This window comes from Miniopterus schreibersii, assembly GCF_964146895.1.
Source record: "Miniopterus schreibersii genome assembly, chromosome: 7".
NCBI classification, from domain to species: Eukaryota; Metazoa; Chordata; class Mammalia; order Chiroptera; family Miniopteridae; genus Miniopterus; species Miniopterus schreibersii.
Genome location: NC_138108.1, coordinates 26,706,139 through 26,723,478, shown reverse-complemented (window position 1 = coordinate 26,723,478; position 17,340 = coordinate 26,706,139). Strand labels below are relative to the sequence as shown.

The 17,340-nt window shown below is 40.4% G+C and overlaps 1 protein-coding gene across 1 annotated transcript in view; it reads right to left on the bottom strand.

Annotated features, from left to right (window-relative positions):
* DNAH7 (dynein axonemal heavy chain 7) overlaps positions 1-17,340 on the bottom strand; it is a 185,047-nt gene that overhangs the window by 6,694 nt on the left and 161,013 nt on the right. The window contains exons 59-63 of the mRNA XM_081142085.1: positions 14,979-15,164; positions 13,130-13,267; positions 9,324-9,554; positions 6,428-6,580; positions 4,858-5,035 (exon numbers count right to left, since the gene is read on the bottom strand). Of these exons, the coding sequence (XP_080998211.1) occupies positions 4,858-5,035; positions 6,428-6,580; positions 9,324-9,554; positions 13,130-13,267; positions 14,979-15,164 (886 nt within the window). The remainder of the gene's footprint in view (positions 1-4,857; positions 5,036-6,427; positions 6,581-9,323; positions 9,555-13,129; positions 13,268-14,978; positions 15,165-17,340) is intronic.

The following is a 17,340-nucleotide window of genomic DNA, read 5'->3' as shown; positions in this document are numbered from 1 at the left end:
ATGCCCTATGGCTTCCGCTGAGGGCGAGATCCTGAGGCCCAGCTGTCAGCTGTTGGTCCCTCGGTTTTCGAACCTTTCAGAACTCGAACGGTCTCAGGAACGGATCACATTCGGAAACCGAGGTGCCGCTGTACTACAGAAATCCTCAACAGGCACAGAGAAAGCAGCTCGCTGAGCATGAGAACCAGTGGCCTGGGGTTTGACTCCCGGGCCTGCCAATGACCAGCTGTGAGACCTTGGGCAAATTATTTAACCTTCCTCAGCCTTCGTGTCCACCTTTGTACAATGGGGTTAATAGCAGTATCTGTGCCACAGCGTTACCATGAAGATTAAATGCATAGGGCTGGGCAGTTTCTGGAACCCAGCAGTGGTAACAGAAACTGTGCCATTTCTTTGATTTGCCTTTACCCAACTTAAATACTCCTTTCCCCCTACTTTGAAAATACTTAGTTTAAACCAAATTGTGTATCTTTCTTGGTATGTTGCTAATCTCTCCATATTTTGACTTTTATGAGGGTAGGGGATCTCTAACTTCTATTTATTGGTATCTTTTACAGCACATAATATAGTGAGCTGAACAGAAAAGGTATTTTTTTAAAGGCCTATATAATTAAAGAAACCATAAACTGAACAACTTAGCAGAAGGTAGTTAAACGCTGTTCAGGCATGCAGCAACAGGCCCATTCTGAGCGAGTTAGGAATGAAACTGTTCTGGGCAAATGGCCAGATTAATGATGGGTTAAACATTTAGGGCTGGGGGGAAATGATTAATTTTAAAATATAATTTGTCCCGATGATCTTTTTCCCTTTGCACCTATTGTTCTTAAATATGTTTCTGCAATAAAACTATTTAAGTATTAAAGCAGATTGCAGTAAATAGCAGCTGAAAAGGTTGGGTTAGATTCCATGAATTTGTAGTGGATTCAAGCAGCATGATTTTTGGAATTTCTACAGCAGCTTTTGAGGGGCTGCTATGTAACTGACAGGCATTAAGGAAAAAAGTATAAAGATAGGCCCTGGCCGGGTAGCTCAGTTGTTTCGAGAGTCATCCCCACACCCCAAGGTTTCGGGTTCAGTCCTCAGTCAGGACACATACACGAATCAGCCAATGAATGCATAAATAAGCAGAGCAACAAATCAATGTCTCTCTCTCAAATAAATCAGTACAAATATGTATATATACTTTAAAAAAGATTAAGACAAACAGTGTCACCAGTCTCTCGGTGTTTGGATTGCAAAGGGGGAGAAAGACAATAATGGAACAGAGCCCTGGCTGGTGTGACTGAGCTGGTGACTGTCGTCCTGTGCACCAAAAGGTCGTCGGTTTGATTCCCGGTCAGGGTGCCTGCAGAGGCAATGTGGAGGGAACCGAGCAACGTTTCACTCTGACGTCGATGTTTCTCCCTCCCTCTCCCTTCCTCTTTCTCTAAAAAGAAATCAATCAAAAATATTAAGAAAACAAAAAACAAAGAAAGAAACGGAAAAATTTCAGGGTGTGACTAATGCTTTGAAGTTAATAAGCAGAGTGGTAAGAGAGGGTAACGAAGTGGAGTAGGGTCTTCACTGGATAAGCCGTTCAAGGAGGTTATTTCTGATGAGCTATCATTTGAACCCAGACCCGAAGGCTGAGACGTGCCCACCATGCTGAGTCATGCTGGGCCTTGGTTTAGGACTAGCTTGTCCAGAGATCCCGAGGAGAAAAGATCTTGTGCTGTTCTAGGAACTGTCAGCGGGTCAGTGTGACCTGAGCTTGGTGGCACATGATGAGCTCCTATAGGTAGTGACTGGAACATGCTTGGCCTCATAGTCAGGATAAGGAGTCTAGGTTTTATTCTAACTACAAAGGGGAGACTGTCATTAACTTATTTAGTTGTCTAAATCTTCAATGGGGGCTTCGTGGTGACATGATCTGTTTATATTTTTATTTTCTTATTTTTTTACTTTTTAAATTGATTTGAGAGAGAGGAAGGGAGAAAGAGGGACAGAGACAGAGAGACAGAGAGAAACATCGAGGTAAGAGAGAAACATCCATTGGTTGCCTTCCAAACATGCCCCAACCAGGGATAGAACCTGCAACCTGGGAATGTGCCCTGATCAGGAATCAAACTCACTACCTTTCAGTATACAGGATGACGCCCCCACTTACTGAGCTACACCAGCCAGAGTTGTTTTACGTTTTTAAACTTTTCCTGTGGCTTTGGTATAAATGAAGCATTATAAGAGTATGATGACACTAGTAGGGAGAGAAAATAAAACGCTAGAGCAGAAGACTCTAGGTGAAAATGGTGGTGGCAGTAGGCTTGTGGACAAGCAACTGCTTTTGATGTGAGTATATGGAGGACCAAAAGAATAAAGAAGAATTTCTGTGTTTATGGCTAGATTGTGGTGCTATTTATTAAATATCATTGTAAATTTTACATATCCAGGAGACACCAAAATGCAGACATCAGGTAGGTGGTTGGATACAGAGGTCTGGATCTTAGAGGAAAGATCTAGACTGGGCATTTAAATTTGGTAGATGGCAGCCAGAGAAAATGAGACATAAAAGTATGAGCTTATGTTGGAGAGAGAATACAATTAGAAAAGAGAAACAGCCTGGTCGGTGTGGCTCAGCGGTTGAACATCGACCTAGGATCCAGGAGATCAAGGTTCGATTCCCCGTCAGGGCACATGCCCGGGTTGCGGGCTCCATCCCCAGTCAGGGGGCGTGCAGGAGGCAGCTGATCAATGGCTGTCTCTCATCCCTGATGTTTCTGTATCTCTCTCCCTCTCCCTTCCTCTCTCTGAAGTCAATAAAGATATCTTTTTTAAAAAAGAAAGGAAAGAGAAACAGCCCCAGGACCGAGTCCTTGGGAGTCCCATTATCTAGAGGACGGTAAGCCAGCCAAGCAGCACAGACATGCCCAGCGAGAAAAGGAAAATCAGGAGAGGGCGACATCTTGGAACTAAAGAAAGTAGGACGTCTTTAGAAAGAAGAAGTTGCCAACTAGCAAAAACTACTAAGACGTTAGGATGAAACACGAAGAGAATTCATGGGATTTGTCAACATGGAAGTCATTAGTAACTCCGAAAAGATAGCATCGGGTGACTGGAGGGGATGAAAGGCAGGCAGGCAGGAAGCGAGAGCCTGGAGATGTGTGCAGACAACTCTTTCGAGAAATTTGCTACAAAGGGAGCAGTGACACGGGACAGTAGCTGACGGGATGTGAGCGTTAAGATAATTGTACTTTTCTGTTGATTTCTTTTAAGAAGAGAGATTCTAGAGCATGTTGCATGCTGATATGAATTATGCAGTAGTGAGAGGGCTGCTACTGATTTTAGAAAAAGAGAGCACAAGTGAAGGAGCAAAAACCCTTGGAAGGAGGGAAAAAATGGCATTTGGACTACCCATAGGGCCTGGACTATCGGAAGGTGCAGATGTGGACAGATCAATAAGCTTGGTGTTGCTAAAAGCTCTTTTCCAAGGGCTTCTTATTTTTCCATTGAGGGATGAGGTGAGATGTGGGAGCAGAGGAAAAAATAAGAAAGGCACAGTGGTTGTTTTGAGAGTGTAAAAGTAACTTTCCAGGAAATGCTAGTAGGATTGCTTCATAGTGTTATAAACGCCCTTGAGATTTGTGACAATCAGTGTAAAGTAAAATCTCTTGGCACAGCAGCGTGATCACCCTATGCTGTTGTGATTATATGTCTACTTGTTAGTATCTCCCACTGGAGTATAATTTGGTTGAGGGTCAAGGTCCTGTCTAAATTGTCCACTGTTGATGTCCCCAATGTCTAACAGAATGAGCCACTGACTTCATTATTCAGCAATGAACGAGAAAGTAGAATTGTCTACTTTCATCAGTTAAAGAATTGTCTACTTTAACATCAGTTAAAGCAAAACACATAAATGGTCATTTAGAAATTAATGTCATTTATTTAAAGATAGCACCACATTGGTAAAATTAGGAATCTGTACCATTTTAAAAATAACATTTGTTTAAAAAAATAGTGGCCCTGTCCACTAAATTTAAAATAAAACATTAAGGTATCTTCTGAATATCGAAGACAATCAATTAGGAAAATAAAGATAAATTTCCTTACAATCTTTCAATCGCAAAACAAATGTTCCTATCAGATTTTAGCTTTATTAAGTTTTGGAAAGATGTATATAACAGGAAAAAACCCACACATTTTAGGGGTCTGAAAAAGCAGGCTCTTTGAGGCACCAGGAAAATCTTGTTTCTAATATTGTGCCTCCTTGATTCCCCAAAGTCACCATAACATTATGCTTGACTATCTCATGTCTTGTTAATTGGGTGATGGCTTTCTCCCTACTTTTAATTAGAAATAATTTCAAACTTGCCCTGGCCAGTTTGGCTCAGTGGTTAGAGCATCGGCCTGTGGACTGAGGGTTCCAAGGTCCGATTCCGGCCAAGGGCATGAGCCTCGGTTGCAGGCTCGATCCCCGGTGCCGGTTGGGGCGCCTGCCGGGGGCAGCCAATCGATGGTCTCTCTCACATCCAGGTTTCTCTCTCCCTCCCCACCCCTCTCTCCCTCTCCTTTCCACTCTCTCTAAAAAGCAATGGGAAAAATATCCTTGGGTGAGGATTAAAAATAAAGAATTTCAAACTTACAAAATTTTGCAAGAATAAAACAGTACCTGGGACATATACTCTATTCAGATTCATTTTATCTCCACTTGCTTTATCATAACCTCTCTCTCTCCCTCTCTCTCCATAAATTGTTTTCTCAGCCACTTGAGGGTAAGTTACATACACGATGATTAAATGTTTTAACAGCTGAACAAGGTCGGCGAGGACGCTATGTTTTTTCAGTGCCTAGATATACGTCAGCTCGCCCAGTCACTGTACTTACCATCTTCGGGAGCAGCCTTATATTCCTTGTCTTCCATCACTTCATAGTCAAACCCAAGAAGGTCAATGGGGATGGTGTACTTCCTGGAGAAGTTCTGCTGGGCACCAGTGAGGAAGGCTTGTGTGAAGAAGAAGCCCGAGAGCCAGAAGACTGGAGGAGGGCCCACCTCGAACCATTGCTACGGGTCAAAGCACATGCGTCCTAGCAACAGAGCTGTTCAACTTTGAGTACAACACCACTTGATAAAGTTTGCCCGCAAACACCCCCTCTGTTATCTTTTAGGTAAACTGATAACTGACTAACACTTTGAGGAGTATAAAAACATACTCTGAAGGTTTTAAAAATAAGTAGCGTATTCCATGTTTTGTTCTGACTTCAAATTTATATCCATTGCATCGGCTTGGGTATCACAATATGTGTCGATGCAGATGCAAATGTCTGTTTTATAATTACCTAATGGTTCCTTTAGAAAAGCTCCATACAATAGTGAATATCTAACATACATCGTTGTACAATATATCACACGATATAGTTGAATAGAAGAAGAGATCTCTATCAATCTTGGTCCGATAGTAATGTTTTTTACCTTTTCTCTCTCTAGTCATTAGTAGCCAGTACAACATTTCTTTGGAAATTTTCCTTCCTACTTTACCAAAATACAATAAAACCCAACATACAGAAACACAATATCATACAAGGAATTCCCAGAAGAAATAAGGTAGTGGGAACTTAAGATCTTTATAAATAAAGATACTTTGATATTCTGTTCATATATTATAAGAAGCTAGTTGACTGACTGTAAATACTGAATTACAGAAGTCAGTCTGAAGAAATAAATTTGAAGAACTTTCCCCTATTAGAGTCCAAGGTAGAGCCTTCATCTTTCAAGAACAATCTTAATTCCTTAGTTTCAACTCTAGTACAGCAGCAGCCTGTGTTATGAGAGAAAAGCTTAGTCACTGATCCCTGCAGAAATTTTTGACGCATTATGTACAGCATCTAGGATATTAATTAATACTGCTAATGAATATAATTGCTAATAAGAACTTAGGTAGGCACCAGTACTGCCAGATAATTAGGAGGTAGACTTCAGCCCACCCAACATTCCGAGGATAGTTAGCCATTGAGGTCATTACTGTCTTGGGCTCAACCAGCAACCTAGTGGTATAATGACTTGGACGAGTGTTGGACAAGCGAGAAATAATGCTGCTCGCTTGTAACTTGGCTGGCTTTCTAAGATACTCTGCTCTAGGGATCTATTTTGATGATAAATATTTAATGGAAAAATCAACATAACCAGTTGTTTTCTCCCTTCAGATGTCTTTGACTTGAATGTTTAGCTTCACTGAACATGAACACCTGCTCCTAAAGAAACTTTCCAAAATTCAACTTCCAATATGAGTATTTTGACAGTTCAGTGTAATAGTTAATTATGTACAATATCAAGTAGTGGTCATTTGTGCTTGAAATGCACAGAAAAACTAGAGAGTAATACTCATCACATTAGGTATCCAAATGAAGAAAATGAGATCAGAAGAAACGTAATGTATATGCATTTAGATGAACTCACCTGCAAGAATTTTAGTCTTGTAAGGAAGTCATTCACATAGCTACCAAGTGGTTTAAGGCTTGGGTATGATTTACGCATCCACATTCCTGGAATTTTGACATTCAAAATGCTGCTAACCACTTCTTCAAGATCTGTAGACATCACTACAAGCCCCTGAAACACATTTCATCTTTGGTTAACATGATAATATACCTTCTTCATAATTATCCTTTGTTTACAATTGTGATTACTTAAGGTTGAGTCATACAGGAAAAAAAAAAAAAAAGAAAGTAAAAATATTTTCTTTTGCTCACAACCTAATCAAATTTAAATGGAAATATTTTTATTGAGGTACAATTGACATATAACATTATATTAGCTTCAGCTGTACAACATAATGATTCCATATTTGTATATATTGTGAAATGATCACCACAATATCTCTAGTTGACATCTGTCACCATATATAGTCACAAAAAATTTTTTTTCTTGTGATGAGGACTTTTGAGATCTACTCTCTCAGTAACTTTCAAATGTGCAATACAGTATTGTTAACTATGGTCACCGTGCTGGACATTACATCCCCATGACTTGTTTACAGTTGACCCCTGAACAATGCAGGGGTCAACTGACCACCCACACAGTTGAAAATTCAGATATATAACTCAAGTCGGCCCTCCATATCTTTAGATTCCCAATTGTGATAGAAAATACAGTTGACTCTTGAACAACATGTTTAGAAAACTGTGTTCAAGTGGACTTGTGCAGTCAAACCCATGTTGTTCAAGGGTTAACCATATTTTATAACTAGAAGTTTCTGCCTTTGACCCCCATCACATATTTTACCTGCCCTGGAAAATCTTCTTAGAATACTTGGCTACTCACTAGCTTTTAAATCACAGCCTAACTTTGACTTAGATTACTTGTCTATTAAATGGACGACTAATATATCTTCGTCCTGCCTCTTATAAGGATAGTGATGAATAGAAAATAAGAAAAACGATATGGAATGCTTTGAAAATTTAAAATGTCTTCAATTCTAATTGTGAAGGCTAATTATCTTACTCCATTCTGACTCATTGGTGGACAGATATATTCAAACTCTGAGGCCCTTGAAAGTCCCTGTCTAGTTGCTCTTGCAATTGGGCCTGTCACCATCATCATTTCTATTTTCTCCATAGTTGACAATATTATTTCGACTATTTTATGGAGAAGATTTTAAAGCAAATTTCATGGATTAAAAACCCACATTTCACCCGGCTGGGCGTGGCTCAGTGGTTGAGCATTGACCTAGGATCCAGGCGATCGGGTTCGATTCCCGGTCAGGGCACATGCCCGGGTTGCGGGCTCCATCCCCAGTCGGGGGCGTGCAGGAGGCAGCCGATCAATGACTCTCATCACTGATGTTTCTATCTCTCTCTCCCTCTCCCTTCCTCTCTCTGAAATCAATAAAGATATATTAAAAAACACACACAAACAAACAAAAACCACAAAAACACACACCCACATTTCATTTGCCTCCTTCTCAAAACTCACTAAAACGACAGTAGAGGAATTTATTTTTTAAAGGCTTAAGCCCACAAGTACAGGAAAAAAATAAGGAAAGGCACAATGACAACACAATTTGGGGAGCTAGAAAGCATATGGACCATCGGTAACTGACTCTGTGGTGAGGAGAATCCTAGCTCTAACCAGGTAGAGGGCAAAGCCAAGAACCAGCTAGAAGGACTTTGTGGAAGGCCCCAAACACGCAGCATCCATGGCCCTCAGTGGAAGTGAGGAGAGGAGGCTGCGGCAGATGAGAAAGATGGTTGAAATCTGATTGAAAAACAGACTCCTAGGTCTTCTGCCACAAACTCCACATCACCTCACTTGAATGAAACCTGGGGGGGGATCCCTGGAGTGGGGGACGCCAGGCTCTGTTGCGGTCACAATGGCCATACTGAAATCAGAAATTAAGTGACTGCAGGTTTGGTGGCTGCCGAGGTCCCTGAGGCCTCTTTCCCCTTGGAAGGAAGCCGAAGAACCCGGTCAAGGGGAAGCGCGTGACACTGAAGGCCTCTCAGCCCAGCAGCCCAGCCGGTGGCACTGAGCCAGCCTGGTGGAGGCCTCCTCTCCACAGCGACGCACCTCCCACCATCCTTGACCCCTCCAGGGCCCCGCAGAAGCCGCCTCAGCCACGTAACCGGCCTCCAGCTAAACCCCTGCTCCCCTCCAGTCCGTCCGGCAGCTCCGCGGGAACCTTGGAAAATGTAAGATAGATCATTTCACTTCACTGCTTAAAAACTCCTGAAGGCTGCCCTTTACCTTCACGCTTCGGAAGCTCAAACCGCTAGCGGCGGCCGGCCAGGCCACGGGCGCCGCGGTTCCCCTCTGCTCTGCGGGCTCCCCGGCGGGCTCCGTCCCGCAGCAGCGTCCCGCCGGCCCGTCCCTCTGGGCCCTGCGCCCGCTGCACCCTCTGCGCCCCGTGGCTCGCCCCTCACATCGGGCACCTCCCTGCTCCGGGGCAGCTCCTCAGAGGGGCCCACCCCGAACGACCGAGCCTCCACAGCCGGCTTTGCTCTTCCCTTAGGGCTGACCACTTACACTGCACAGGTATTTCTATTGGTTTATCGGTTTGTCTCCCTCACTAAAACGTAAGCTCTGCGAGGACGGAGGCTTTGTCTTTCTTATCCCTAAACACTCTGTCTTCTTAGCATGCGTCCTGTCCAGCAAACTACTGCTACCTAACAGTCTATGCTCAGTTACCTGGTCAGTAACTGCCACCCCAGGCATCTCCATGCTCTCCCAGGGCAGGGGTTTTCCATCCCCAGAACTAAGAACACCGCTTGCACAGAATCTGTCCCCCATAAACCTTTGCCGATGGGTGAATGCTAGGTTTATTTCGATGCCCTTTCTTTGGTGTATTTCCCCTTACCTTGATTGCTTTTTGAATGTTAATGCACGATTCTCTTATCGTCTGCAACAACTTGTTGAACCGCCCCATCTCTTGGACAAGAACAGTGTTCATGCTCTGAGTGTAAGTCGTCGGGTATCTCCTCATGGCAGCCTCAATATCAAAGTTGTGTGGAAGTTTTCCCAAAATGTCACCAGCGACCTCATCTACTACTTCATCTGACGATTTTGCACCAGCATCTGCCGAACGAGACTGAAAGAACCCAAAGTACAAATCAGAAATCCTCAGAAAGGCGTAAGAATTGCTGGATAGGAAAACTCAGGTAAATATTAGGAGCTATCTTATCTCTGAGTCTTCTCCACATGAGATTTATTGAAGTGATGATAGCAGGCCTGGGCGTGGAGTTTCAGGAGCAAACCATTGCTAGCGGAGAGGAAGAAGGGCATGTACAGTGTTCAGAGGCAAAAGCGGGTCTGGAGGAAGCAAATGGGCCGCGCACTGTGCCACCCGAGTGGAGGGGGAGCGGTAGGTGCTGTGGGTAGAGGGAGGAAACGCCTTTACGTGGGTGGCGTGGCCAAGTGACGATGGGATTTGTTTAAAACCCAGGAGGAGGAAATCTGATCTTGCTTTGAGAAAGTTTGCCACACAGTATGTTTGCTAATAAGTCTGGTGCCTACAGTTGCCAAAAGCAGAGATACAGTTTTCTCCTTGAACCAGGAAAGCAAAGAAAATAAGCTCATCTTCTCCAAGCTGTTGGAAGAGTTATGGAGAAAAGACAGATTTAGTGATTCACACTGGGAGCAAGGAAGGGGAATTTCATTTCCATTTTTATTTTTTATGTTTGTAGTGGCACTGTATAAATGAACCTATATTTTCTGGAAAAAACCCTTAAATCCTCAGAATGAATGAATATGTGTGTGTGTGTGTGTGTGCATGTGTGTATTGAAAAAGAGCAAGCACTATTAGAATATAAATGAATATCTTATATTTTTCTAGTCCTAAGAAATTCTGTTTAGTCTTACATCAGATTTTATATATCCTGGTTTTTACATTGAATCTATTCTATAAATATTGACCTTTACTTAAGTTTCTAGTGAGATTTTTAATGCTACCTAGCACATACCATAAAATCCTATGAAGTTGCATAAGAAAAAAATAAATGTTGGTTAGTATTAATTGCATGCTAATAATAAAGGGATATGCCAATATTAGAATATGCCAATCCTTTATTATGATCCTGAGTGCCAGGTTTACAACTAAATATATAAGACAAATTAGAGGAAAAAGGAGACAATGAATATTTGGCCAAAACTAGTAAAATATCTTATTTCTATTGCATTTAAATAATTATATGTTGATTTCTATTTGTATTTTGATGTGTATACAAAGTGCTATAAACTCATTAAAAACATTCTTATTTTCTATCAAGAGCTGTGCCAACATCAAAAACAAATAAACAAGAAAACCAAAAAACAAATCCCAGGCTTATAGCTCTTCAAAAATGTAAGAAAAATATTCTAGTAACACAAACATTTCTCTTTACCTATTTCTCACCACCAAAATCACATAATTGGGGTGATACGTTTTGAAGGTACTATCCAACTGACTTAAGAGCAGTTAAGAGCAAGAGGGTATTATGTATTTGTAATTGTTTCACTCAGCTTTTTCCTTTTTACCACCTTAGAGTTTTCATAAATGTCACTTGAAATTCTCTAAGGGTTATTTTCCTTATATTAAACAAAAGGAAATGTCACAGAGTTTAACCTTTTCATTTGTGGTCGTGAAATTTTATGTTGAAACAATTTTCCTAAGCAAAAGAGAGCCTGGCAGTTAAGCATAAGGAAAAGAACTCTATAAAAGTAACATTCTCAACTCCAATATTTCCCCCTCTAATTTTAAAAGGTATTTTAGTTAAACACATAATGTAAAGTCTTGTCACTGTTAACTTGCCCCCCAAACACTGCAGTTCTGGTGTCATGGCCCTGAATTGTGGTAATTCAGTGTGAAATCACTGAACTGCCACTGCCTACCCATGACTGTAATTGTACTTGCCAATCTGAGTTTGAGGATATTGAAAGAGGTTGTTTAATTACATAGTGAGAAGACCCCCCATGTGTATTTAAACTTACTCATCTGGTTCTGAGTCATTTTCTGCTGGAAGGAGCCCACTGTTTTATGTATTCTGTAATGTGGCACATCCCATCAAGTTTAAATAAAGCCAAGAGACACCATAAATGCCCTGTTGTCAGACTGGTGTATATTATATGCATCTAATGTTCCTAAAGAGCCATGCTCAGGCAATAACTGATTTTACAGCTATTAGCATGTAAAATGGACATAAAAATAGTCTTTGTCCTTTCTGCCTTATTAGAAAATGTCATCTTAGAGTAGCTCAGAGAGCTTCGAGTTCCTCAATGACGGCACACAATTTTACCCTCCTAATTTGTGTTTTTTTAGCTTTTTCTCGCTGTCTGGTTATGTCATCTAAGTCCATCCCATTTTTAGACTCTAGAAAGAGAATATAGCATATTGGTTCAGAACAGATTCTACAGCCACACTAGTGAGAGTCAGACTACTTGGCTTTGAGTCCTGGCTCGAAACTGTGCTAGCTGGCCTTGGGTAAGCTACTTAATCTTTCTGTGTCTCAGCTTTATACCTGTAAAATGACAGTAACTCGCTCCTACCTCATAGGATTCTGTAAGCATACCCAGGCACTGAGAACAGCGCTCGCATACAGTAAGGATTGTATAATATTAACTATCGTTACTACTCTGAGATTCCATAAAAATAAAAAAGATCAGATAGACTTCAGTTCATGAAATAATTTGCTTGACTGAATAATCATCCTAACTTATTAAAATTTCATTCAGTCACTAAGGGAACTCTTGCCATTTGGACTAATTTGCTTTCAAAAGTGAAAAAAAAAAAAGTACAAAAAAAACCAACTGGGCGCATCTAAAGGAGAACAATACAAGAGAGGATCTTAATAGACGAACAAGATTAAATATTTTTCATTTAAACGTATGGACTCATGTTCACGGCAAGCTGAATTCTGACGTGTTGGAAATTGACTCTGATGTGCCCTTACCTCATGGTCTCACCAGTGGCGGTGCTTACCTAGCAAGAGTTACTGTATTTTTCCTCTAAACCTTTCCCGCCCCCTTCATTTTGTACTTACTATTGCAATTGTATTCTTTAAATATTATATAATCTGATAAAATACTGATGTGAAAGATACTTTTTCTATGTAAACTAGATTAAATGGAATATTTGATAAAAATAAGTCATTTTTAAAAGTTGCCAGTGAATTGTAAGAGACTAGAAAATAAAATAGGCAAAATTCTAGATGGATTTTGGCATCAAACTGCTTCCCAAGTATCTTTGAGATTCTCCTTCCACTTTAGAGGAATTTAAAAGGGCCATTAAATAAATAAATAAACAAACAAACAAACAAACAAATAAATAAATAAACGGGACATATCGTTATGTATTTGGGCCTGGTTTAGGCAAGAAAGGAAAACTGGAATCCTAGCAGCGAATGCTATCAAAGAATACTCAGAGGTACTCAGAGAATGTCACTCCAAGATCTCCTAGCAGCACAGTGAAACTCAAAGATTCTTTCCGAATCAGCAGATTGATGAAAAACACCCCATACATACATTTCCTTTGTTTAAATCCATATTGAAGGTGTGTATATATTTTTTCTTTTCCTTAAAATGGTTATCCACCTTAACAGATATAATTGTGTCCACAGGCCTCTACTGTGCACACATGTCTGGAGAGCACCGTCTCCAGCCTGGGAGCCAGCTCCTGTACAGATCACACACCTGTGTGAGAAGAATGTTGTCGAATAACAGTTGAGTTTCTGACTGATCTTTAGTGATATCTGCATTGGCATTCATTCCAAAGATTTCCGGAGCTGGGATCAGAGGCAGAGTCTTTGTGTATTCAATGTAGCTTTTGTGCTGCGAAGACAAATAACAGGGAGTTAGGAAGCTAAAAATCAATTACCCTGCAGAACGTTCTCACTGAAGAGAGAGGGTTTTCAAAGCTCAGGTTATTGAGTGGGCAAGCCTGTGAGGCCAAACACTGAATACTTTCATTTCCTTTCAACCTGGGCCACGGGTTAAAAAGAAAAGAAAAGATATGAACCCATTTAGAGAGAAAAAGAAAATGTACCACTCAATTGGAATGAATTTTAAAACAGAGAAAGGAATGTCCTGGCCGCTTCATTTAGAAATTTCTTCCAGAGAAAGCTTTCTGTGCTGCATTGCTGATGATTTATTAATTTATCGCAATAACAATAAATTTTTTTTTGGCTCTACTCTGATTCTCCTGTTTACTCTTATTGGAATAAATCCACATAATTCAGAAAAGTAAAAATTATATGAAAATTTATTATCCTGAGATAACCATCATTAACACTGTATATCTTTTTTTTAAAAAAAAAAATCTTTATTAATTTCAGAGAGAGGAAAGGAAAGGGAGAGAGAGAGAAACATCAGTGATGAGAGAGTCATTGATCAGCTGCCTCCTGCACGCCCCTTACTGGGGATCGAGCCCGCAACCCGGGCATGTGCCCTGACCGGGAATTGAACTGCAATCTGGATCATAGGTCGATGCTGAAGTACTGAGTCACACCGGTCGGGCAAGGTTGTGTATCTTTTTATGCAGGTGCACTCACATTTTATATCTTATTTACATGGACTTCTACCAAAATCCCATACCTTTCCTGATGCTCATATATTCACATACAAACACAGTGATTGGGGCATTGGTCATGGATGATTTTTCAATATGGGTCATGTTTTGGGTCATCTGACAATTCATGACTGGAGATCTCGTTACTCCTGACTCCCCATGTTCACTTGCTCCACCGAATTAGCGATCTAGACTCTGGGACTGATTTTTCTCTTTATCCCATCAGCATCTGTCCTCAGCTGGCATTAATCCTGGAGGATGACTGGGTCAGGGCTGGGGAGTTATGTTACATGCCCGTGTTGGATGTGGCCAGGTGTTTAACTTTCGATATGTGCCCCTTTGACTTCTGGAAATAAAACGAGAACCAATTTGACTGCTCTGGAAGTCTATCGTGTGGTAATCTGAAGGCAGATACCACATCTTCCACTAGACAGGACTGGGCAAAAGTAGCAGAAGGGGACCTTGGCCTTTTCTAGTAAGTGGTTCTGGGACTCTGCCACTTTCTACCTGTGTGGCTTTGGGCAAGTCATTCGATTTTAGTGGACTTGCTTTCTCACTTAGAGAGAATAATAATACCAATGTTAGTCTGATGTTCTAGTGAGGTAATTACATGTAACTGCTTTGTAAATAATTAAGCATGATATATATATTATTATTGTTAATATTATTTTTAAACCCTCTCATGCCTATTTCCTTTTTAATTGGGGACAAAGGCTTTTTACCCAAAGGGCTGAATTCATGATAATAGAATCTCAGGCCACTGAGGAAGCTATTCTTGGGTTAGGAACATTTCTGATTATTCCTCACACTACAGCCAGCAGGGGTAGTATCTATGCAAGGGGTTTGCTTTGTCCTTGTGAGACTGACCAGAGCACACACAGTGTTTAACAGAAAACAAGACCTCTGGAAAAATCATTTTCATATCAGAGGAATTTCACGTTTACCACTTTGAATTTTCTAGGAAGGCATACTTACGTCACCAGAAGGCGGGACAAAGTAGATGCCACTTGAGTCGAATTTATAGCCTGGATTGTTAACCAGCTCCGGGCAGAAGAATTTGTTCAGAATGCTGCGCAGCGTGCGCCGGTCCCAGTCGTCGGTCACCCTGCCTCCGTAGTTGCACTCGCCGGTCATGTACCGCAGGGCGTCGTACGGCAGCTCCTGAAATTGAGAGGTCAGGTCGCTCAACCAGTTACTACAAAACTGTGTTTCTTGTCCGTTCATCTGATTAAATTAAAACATCTTACTAAAAGCTGGCATTAGCACAATTTCCCTTTAGATACTTCCCTGCTAACTGTTGCCATTTCCCCCAGGGTCTTTCTCTCCTTCTGTGGTTTGTCATTTCCATTCAGTCACTGCAGAGAATAGAGCTCCTCTATTAGCTTGTGAACTCGCTGCTCAAGCAACATTAGTAGGCCACCTACTATGTGCCAGGCACAAAATGAACTGACCATAAGCCCATCCTTGAAAATCTCTCACGTTTGAGTGACATTCAGACAAACCCAATATAATTCAGAGGTAATCAGTGTTAATTTCCTTTTTGTATTCATATATAGGGTGTCCCCCCCCAAATGTACACACACACTTGGAATAATTATAAAGGCAGTGTTTATTAAAATACATTTCATTTTCAAAATTGAGCTATCAGCTGTTAAAGTGTGCATACATTTTTTTGGGACACCCTGTATATTTTGACAATTTGAATCACACTGTATATACAATTTTGCATATAATTTTCCACCAAAACTCATGAAAATCTTTTACAATTTTATGAAATACCCTGAAAATATGATTTTAATAACTGTCTTTTAATACTGAACACTTCATTTGCTCTTAATTTTCTACTGTTTTAAATTATTTTTCATTAAATATGCATTTCTAATGATTCGGTAGTCTAGATTTCTGAAAAGGAAATTACCAGTCAAAGGGAAGTAGCTCAAGAAAAGCAACTGATTAATGTCACCAAGTTGCTTTTCTGGTAGGCTGTATTAGTTGTAAAAATCAGCTTGAAAATCTTTTATAATTTGATAACCCAAAGATAATTAATATTGTGGTAATCTGCATTTCTAGAAAACTAGTGAGGTTCATAATTTTTTCATGTTTCATAACATTTGTTCTGTGAACTAGCCTCCTCCTGCTCATTTTTCAATTAAAGTTTTAATAGTTTTACTTTTATTTGTATAAACTGTTTTATCAATTGGCCTTTATCACATTTATGGAAATATTTTTCCTGTTAGCTTGCTTTTTTATTATAGTCTCTTGTATACAGAATTTTTCAATGTTTATGCATGCAAAAGTACCAACTTTTCACACTGCAATTTCTTTTACCCTAAGCATAAATGCTTACACACCCACAGCAGTATGGCGAATTCTATTTCTCAGTGCTCTCAACAAAACTGAGCACTATCACTTAGGAAAACATATTGACAAACAATAAAATTGCTTTTAGTTTTTAAGTTTATATTATTTATATTGACATTTTAAAAATGTTTATAGTTTAGGTGGGTAATAGTTCTATTACTTTGATGCAGGCAAAAATGGAGCTGCCTTTTGACCCAGTGATCCCACTTCTAGGAACATATCCTAAGAATCCTGAAACACTAATCAGAAAGAATATATGCACCCCTATGCTCATAGCAGCACAGTTTACAATAGCTAAGATCTGGAAACAGCCCAAGTGCCCATCAGCTGTGGGACATTTACACCATGGAATACTACGCAGCTGTAAAGAAGAAGAATCTCGTACCCTTTGGGACAGTATGGATGGACCTGGAGAATATTATGCTAAGTGAAATAGGCCAGGCAGAGAAAGACAAACATCACATGATCTCACTTATATGTAGAATCTAAAGAACTTAATAAACTGATGAACAGAAATGATTCAATGACATGGAAACATAGATGAGACTGACGAATGTCAGAGGGATGGAGGAGGGTGGGTGGGTAGAGGGGGAGAGAGTAACCAAAGAATTTATATGCATGTATGCACAACCCAAGGACATGGACAATGGGGGGAGAGGGACTGGGGAGGGGGCTGGGACGGGGTGGAACGGGTCACTGGGGAGAAAAAGGGACATCTGTAATACTTTGAACAAAATAAATAAATAAATAAATAAATAAATAAATAAATAAATAAATAAATAAAGTGAATTAATACATATTTAAAAAGAGAGAATGGAAAATAGGGAAGGGAAACAGGACTCTATAAGATAATCATTCCTCATTTTGCTTCTTTTCCAAATTTTCTTCAATGGCTTGCTTTTCCTTTTTATATCTTCTTGACTGGATTGGGGGAAACCTACCAAGGCCATATTTCCATGGCATAGAGTTACTCACA